The 7888-nt window shown below is 36.1% G+C and overlaps 2 protein-coding genes and 1 long non-coding RNA gene across 3 annotated transcripts in view; all 3 read left to right on the top strand.

Annotated features, from left to right (window-relative positions):
* Positions 1–1076: 1076 nt before the first annotated feature.
* Positions 1077–3204, top strand: LOC113239738 (tubulin glycylase 3B-like). Its single transcript, XM_026476835.1, has 4 exons — positions 1077–1235; positions 2210–2268; positions 2386–2733; positions 3168–3204. The coding sequence occupies exons 1-4, from the start codon at positions 1203–1205 to the stop codon at positions 3202–3204; spliced, it is 477 nt and encodes a 158-aa protein (XP_026332620.1). The 5' UTR covers positions 1077–1202.
* On the top strand, positions 3127–5528 carry LOC113239842 (tubulin glycylase 3A-like). The gene is made up of 3 exons (XM_026476989.1): positions 3127–3341; positions 3427–3942; positions 4510–5528. The coding sequence occupies exons 1-3, from the start codon at positions 3290–3292 to the stop codon at positions 4887–4889; spliced, it is 948 nt and encodes a 315-aa protein (XP_026332774.1). The 5' UTR covers positions 3127–3289; the 3' UTR covers positions 4890–5528.
* A 75-nt stretch (positions 5529–5603) lies between these two features.
* The window catches only part of LOC113239843, a 3535-nt gene continuing 1250 nt past the window's right edge, over positions 5604–7888 (top strand). Inside the window, exons 1-3 of the long non-coding RNA XR_003311219.1 lie at positions 5604–6287; positions 6364–6509; positions 6618–6687. This is a non-coding gene — a long non-coding RNA (uncharacterized LOC113239843). The remainder of the gene's footprint in view (positions 6288–6363; positions 6510–6617; positions 6688–7888) is intronic.

Consider the following 7888-nt stretch of genomic DNA (forward strand, 5'->3'; position numbering starts at 1 on the left):
AAAGCTTTATTTCATGTAATAAGAGCGAAAAAGGTGTTTCATGTTTCGCTTCACACACGCACACGCGCTCCTTACAACTACAATGAAATTACCGTCTTTCAAAAAATTAAATGAAAACAAAACACTACGTCATACATTTTTTCATTAAAACAAGGAAAGATATTAATAGATGGACGGAGGATGTATGGGGTGTCACCATTGACTTACAAATAAATGGACGACGGGTCTAATACAAAAACCACGAAAAAAATGTCCCAAGTCAACCTATTCGAAATTTAAATTGTAATGTCATCGCAGTATCGCGCTGTCAGTCGAACAAATGAAGACTAAAGCGGAGTTTGGCGCTCTGTATACGATTTTAGCGCTTTACAAGTGCGGACACTTTTTAGCGCGGACCCGACGTCCATATAATTGTAAGTCAATGGGTGTCACGCTTAATTTAGAATAACACTATTTCGACCCGACAATACTTCAACTACACCTTAATTCCACGAAACACTACTTCGCCGAAATACATGTTCGACAGGTCACTAGTCCGACAGGAAACTACTTCGACAATACATATATTCGATCTTGCCTGTAAGTATTCGATAGGTCACTATTCCGGCAGAAAATGAAATCGACAAATAACTGCTTAACTATTTATTAATTATTTCTTAGACATATTTATGTCTACGGGATATTTCACGGATCATTACGGGATTTTTGAAGTGGTCCCTAAGTAGTGTATATACAGCAAATGTTTATATTAAATATTTCATGTTCTGTCGGAATAGTGACCTGTCCAATATACACGTGTTGCCGAAGTAGGTTTCTTTCGGTGTTTGTCGGACTAGTGACATGTCGAAAATATATTTTGTCGAAATAGTGTTTCGTCGAATTAATGTGCAGTCGAAGTAACTCTGGAGCCGAAATAGTGTTATTCGAAATTAAGAATGACACTCGGATGTATGGTGGAATCTTTGCCTACTTCAATAAATAGGTGAAAAATTTATGTAAAAAAAACTAACAAACATGTCAAACTCAAAACCCAGCCTAAACCTTAGGGGTTCGATGGAGTCATAGCATTTAAGAGAAGAAGAAGAACAACCTTAGAGGATGGAAAAAAATAAGGCCTGAACCCAAACCCAAACAACAGAAACAGACACCTCAAAAATATGTAGAAATACAATTCAAACATTTCAAGTGAACAAATAGCAAATATGCAGGTTTCCAAACAGGAGGTTTACAAACAGGTAACTCAAGCTTTCCTATTGTAATAAAAAATTAGATACTTAACTATTTATTTTTTATCTATCTACAAAAAGATTCACATATTCTCTTCGAAAGATAAATCCTCTTTAATCCATCAAAATCCAATTCCTCCTGTTCTATCCAATGTCATCAATTCTATAAGTCACTTTGTAGTCATTATCCTTCTACACTTCCCCTTTATTTGGAGTAGACGCAATGTTTTCTTTATCTCTTCATGTGTGTCACCGGTTATCCTGTTGTTCCTTCTAACTTTATGTTACATTTTTCGTTCAAATCATCCATCTTTTTTGGTTTTTCTGAGCCATTGAAAGTTGATTACATTCATATTTAACATCTACCCAGTAATTGTAGTACGTGATTACCTTTGGAGAGACTTTGTTGATTTTTTAAAACAGGCGGATGACTTATGGAAGTATTTGTGTCACGTGCGGTGCGTAGTCGCAACGCTACGATTTCAACGCATCGAGTGTCACCCGAGCAATATTGTATCCCAACGTAACGCCCTGCTTACTTATACACTGCAGCACCCCTCCCTGCTTTGTCTCCTGGTCTCTTGTCCGATGCGCTAGCGTTCCGTCGATTAGTAGCCGTTTTAACGTAGCGTCACCGCTCAGGCTGTCGTAACGCCAGCGCAAACATCGTGTGGCATCGCTTTAATGCTCTGGCCACACAGAGGCGGCCACGGAAGCGTTCCGGGTGCGGGTATTTTCGTAAGGTACGAGTTCATATGAACCCTGACGGACAGAAATGCACGGCGGCCGAACCCTCACACGTTGAAACGCGCGGCGACTTTATTTACAGAAGAATTTGTTCCCTCGTAAGCCTGTCAAATAACACGCCTTGCAATGCAAAATGAAACCAGTATATGCCTGACACTGTGTATGAAGGAGAGTTCGACACGCAACGAATATTTGCATTATCTTTTATAAATTTCTGAATTAACATCTGTTTGCAGAGAAAAATGTCTTGCAGAAATGAAGTTAGTCCATATATCAGCAATGAAAACTACTTAAAGTAAGTTCTTTTATAGCAAATGACGACATTGAATAAATAAGTTTTTTTTTTTGTAAAATGTAGAACTAATAGTTTCACATCAAGAATACATAGATAAAAAGAAATAATTTTTTGTAGCGACTTACAGAAGAAGCACCACCACTCGTGTGTTAAATTTAAAGCAATAGAAGCTGTGAAAAGTAGAAAGGTGTTTACTGTTTATGGACAAGGTTCGAAAGCTGTGAGGAGAGCTTTGATTGAACGTGGTTGGTTTGAAAAGGTACCTCGAAATAAAAGATATTATAACATATGGAAAAGACCTGAACAATCATTTTTATCCAATTTTCTTCAAAAATACAATGCAAATTTCATTTGGGGTACAAATAGTTCCAAGGAAATAACATCCATGAAAGCAGTTAAAAAAAAACCAAAAACTATATGCCCTATAAGAAATAGATTGGAAGTAGTAAATGATTGGTGCACAAAGTATGGAATTTTTTTGTCCCTGAAAAATTGCTATTGGCATTATATAGATAATGTAGCTGACGTTATTGCACCTAGGACATTTAGCAATGCAAATAACTATGAAAAAAAAGATTTTATAAAAGATTACCACCTGACTGCGTGTACAAGCTTGTTAAGATGGATAATAGAGAGTTTACAAAATAACAAACCTGTATTTCACGAAACTGGAAGTATTTCTATGAATGTAATTGTTTTTGCAATAAATCGGTGCAAAGAGTTTATTTATATGAAAGAACATAAAGATATTGATAGTAATATAATCAATAAAGTTGCCAAAGAAGAGTGGGACACCTTCTTGAAGGAATACCGTTCTTTGGTTGATGGTAAAGATTTATTCCAGATTGGTATAGGCCGAAGTGTATTCTATTTGCTTCATTGTGCTAAATATTTACTAGACTGCATTCTGAAGTACCGACCGCAGCTAAATTGTGAGGGTTTTTATAATATTTGGATTGTCAAACCATCAGAGTACTCAAGAGGTAGAGGTATAGTAATTTCTTCAAAATTGGACTGTATTATGGATATTATAAATAAAACTAACCAAAAATACGTTGTTCAAAAGTATATTGGTAAGAAAAGCGTTTACGATATAACCAAATTTGTTATTATCTGTTTTGTCGTTCCATTATTACTAGTTATGTTTTTTTTTTTCAGAAAAACCGTTGTTGATTTATGATACGAAATTTGATATAAGGCAACATTATTTAGTGACAAGTACATACCCATTAGTAATTTGGATGTACAAAGATTGTTATTTGAAATTTAGTTCAAAAACATATACTCTCAATAACTTACACAAAGCCATACATCTCACTAACCACTCAGTTCAAAAACATTATAAAAATAGTGCTGAACGACACCCTGAACTTCCAAATAGCAATATGTGGAATTTATATAAATACAAATGCTACTTAAACGAAATCGGAAAACAGAATGTGTGGGATAATGTTGTATACCCCAGTATGAGAAAAGCAATTATAGGAATAATGTTAAGTAGCCAACATTCTTTGGCCACTTCAAACAACCGCTTCGAGCTGTTCGGTTGTGATTTCATACTTGACAACGATTTCACACCTTGGTTAATTGAAATCAACACGCGTCCTGATTTGGGTCCCACGTCAGAAGTTACAGCAAACATTTGTCCACAAGTCGTAGCTGATATTATTAAAGGTGTCGTGTCGAATATGTTTATTATCTTGATGAAATTTAGTATTTGATAACAAGCTTTAGCAACAAACGTCGCACTTCGTGTCCCTAAAAATTTAGGCCAAAATCATTTATGAATGAACTTTTTAGCACTAAACAAGTATATTAGTCCCATACTCCACATAAGACGGTGCTATTGTAACGTGGTGTATTTCCCACGGCCACGTCTGCGGTTACCCACCATTATTAGGTGAGGAAATCGCCCGTTTTAGACGCCTAGTTTTTGCCGTCAGGGCGGCAGTTGGCGGGCTTAGGCCAGCCGCTTGCGTCACAGGTATATAGGATGGTAGGAAGGATCTTCGTATATCGTTGCAGAAGGAGGCTACCGCCCCTTGAAATGCCTGCATCAACCAACATCCAACTTATCATTGAATTCAGACCTCTTCCTTAGTTACTAAACTTAGACGTCTGAATAGACTTAATTGTGGACTATTTCGACCTAATTAGTGCGGTTTTCGATTTAGTAATAAAACAACTAATAAATTTTTACTTTTGTGAATATTCCTATTTACGAATTGTTTCTTTTCTCAGTTGTAATCGATCGTGCTAACGATCCAAATGCTTCCACTGGTCAATTTGAATGTATTTATCATCAAACTGTGACAAAAACAACGCATTCTCGAGTCAATACTTTAAAAGTAATAGGTTCTGCGTTACAGCCGAAATATTTTAATGCAGAAGAAATGGGATCAGAAGTTAATTATTGCCATTCTTCTGGACCTAATCGTCCAGAATTGTTAAGTATACTGAATAAATTGAAAGATTCGGATGATATCTGTTTAAATAAAGGCGATAATGAAATCGAGGGAACAAGATTACACATGACAAACATAGAATCTGATGCTAGCACAAAATTGAATTACATGAAACGTACGTCTACACAGTTTCAGAGACATGCCCAACTCACATAAACTCAGATGCACTGACAGAACCCGATAATGGTGATTCGGAGACTAAGAGCGACATGGCTGAAATCAAATCAGACGCAATGACAAAAATCAGATTGTGACGATTGTTTAGATGGTAATTCAGATGTGAAGGCAAACAACTATGTAGCCAATACAGAATTACTCGCAACAAAATCAGATTACTGTGATTATTTAGATGCTAAATCAAATGTGAGGACAAATAGCTATAGGGACATTTGACAAAATCAGATTACAGCGATTACTTGGATACTAATCCGATGTGGACACAAGAAGTTTCGTGGATAAAATCAAATTAGATGCAATTATAAAACCCAATTATGGCGATTATTTTAACACCAATTCAGATGTAAAGACAACCAAATGATGGCTCAAACAGAACTAGAAGCATTAACTGTACCGAATTATGGCGATTATTTGAATACTAATTCAGATATAGTGACAAATCGTTATATGGCTCAAATAGAAGTAGATGCATTAACAAAAGTCGATTATTACGAGTCTTTTAATGATAATTATTCGGATGTGGAAACATGCAGTTGTATGGCTCCAATAGGACTAGATGGACAAATAAAATCCGATTATTGTGAGAGTTTGAATAATAATTCAGTTAATGTGGAAACAAGCAGATACATGACTCAGATTATAGAACTATTTGAATTCTAATTTGGAGGTGGATATAAGCAGTAACGTAGCCCAAAATGGACCAAATGCATTCGTAAAATTGAGCGACAACGATTGTTGGAATGGTCAAAAATAGCCACATGATATGGTCAAGATTTGTTTCGATGTTAACTTAAATATGGAGACAATGAGCTACACGGCTCAAATTTAATTAAACGTAATGACAAAAGATTCTAGCAGTTGTTTGGTTAGTAAGTCAACAAATGTGGAGACAGATAGCTATATGGCCAAAATAAAATTAGACGCAGTCAAAAAACTAGATTATGGCGATTTTTTTGATGCTAGGTCAGATGTGGAGCTATATGACTCAAACAGGAGCGTATTCATTGATAGTATCAGACAGCAGCATTATTTGGATACTATTTCAGCTGTGAAAACATACAGTTAAACGACTCAAATGGAATTGGACGACATGAATAAACCAGATTATAACGATTGTTTGGATAATACGTCAGATGCGGACACAAGCAGCTATGTGGTAAAAACAGAATTAGATGCATCGCCAGAACCAGATTATAACGATTGTTTAGATGCTAATTTAGATGTGGAGATACGAAACTCCAGTGTTCAAATGACACTAGACGCTATGTCAAAACCAGATTGCAGTGATTGTTTGGATGCTAAATTAGATTTAGATGCAAGCAGCTACATGGTTACGGAATGACAAGCATTTACAAAACTAAATCATGGCGAATAATTGTACGTTATTGCCAGTGTTCGAAATGATCATAATTATCATTTACAATTATCATATTGATCTTGGTGTTTGTTTCAGAGACGAAATCAAACGAGTCAAAAGTAAATCTCAAAAAAGTCACAAACCTCAAATCGAGCCCAACGATTTCCCTTCGTGTAATTTATTTAATTTTGTCACGGTTTGTCATTTGCAGACAAATATAAAAGAGCCAAAAGTATAGATCAGTAAGGATAATTATCAGATATAATACATCGAATAATCATCAGATAACTCTGATGATAATTAGGAAAGTATATGAACATCTTGATAATTTCGAACACTGGTTATTTCAGATGTACGAGAAACAGCCACCAGACCATGGCGAGGTTTGGGCTGTTAGTTCAACAACAGAAACAGTGTGATGTAAGTAGAAAACAACGTAAAATATCCCTGGTTAAGTTGACGATAGGTCTATTGATTGTTTGGGTGGATGAAATAAAGTTTGAATTCTCCAAGCATCAAACCATATGCGTTATAGAAAAGGTAGTGACTAAAGACTTATTTGCCTAAAGATCACAGTCAAGAGCAACGTTTCTGATGATACTTTGATTCAATATTTAGATACTTGTAGCGGGTCAGTCCCATATCTCATTACTTAAGTTTTGTTTATAGTGCCCCTCCCTATCAACATCTTGATTATACGGAAAGGGCACTATTAACACTAATCCCACACAGGTAATTAATTTCTCAATCAGATCCTGATCTCAAATCAGTCTTTTACACAGGCTTCATCCGATTCTCAAAAGGCTAGTGCCCTGGCTGAGCACCCCAGGGTGCATATAGGAATTAGGCGACCATTTTCGTTAATACGCCATTTTCGTCAACTTGTCAATTTTGAAACTCGTCAATTATGTAAGAATATTTAATTCAGTCAGTAAAAATTGAGAGGACTTTAATTTGGGGTATGTAGAATGCGGGCTTGTTACTTACATGACTAAAGACAAATACACGTGAAACTGATACGGTCCCTCGGGCGTGTTGATGTGCCATCTGAAACGATACAGGCCCAGGAGATTTCCGTTTTGGCTGTTCTTAGTGCCCTTAAAACTTCCGATTTTAAAATAGGAGGAACAGCTCTATTTTGAGTAAGAACTGGGAGCCTCCTTGAAGGATCCGCAAACATGTCTCTGATGTAGTCTCTCCATGCCCTCTTCCCCTTCAGTACAATTGCTCTGCAATTGTGCTTTCACGATCGGTGCCCTTTCACGATTCGTCTATGTTCCCGATCGGTCCATTTGGTCGACTTTCCCGTTTGGTCTATTTTTCCGGTCGATCCACTTTCACTATTCGTCTACTTTCCTGATCCCGATTCGTTCATTTCCCATTTCGTCTACTTTCCCGATCTGTCCACTTGTGCAAATGGTCCATCCTTTAAGCACGTAAATTAATAAAATTTTTTTAAGAAAAAAACACGTTTTACGAATTGTCAAAGGTAGTTTGTAAAGGAGTACATTTTTAAAATGATTGATGTATATTATATATATATATATATATATATACTCATATGTTTATATATATATAAGTAATAGGGGTTAAAGTATGAAATTGCCGATTTGTACTGAAA

Source organism: Hyposmocoma kahamanoa, unplaced genomic scaffold (assembly GCF_003589595.1).
Source record: "Hyposmocoma kahamanoa isolate Upper Pololo Valley unplaced genomic scaffold, ASM358959v1 116, whole genome shotgun sequence".
Classification (NCBI taxonomy): Eukaryota; Metazoa; Arthropoda; class Insecta; order Lepidoptera; family Cosmopterigidae; genus Hyposmocoma; species Hyposmocoma kahamanoa.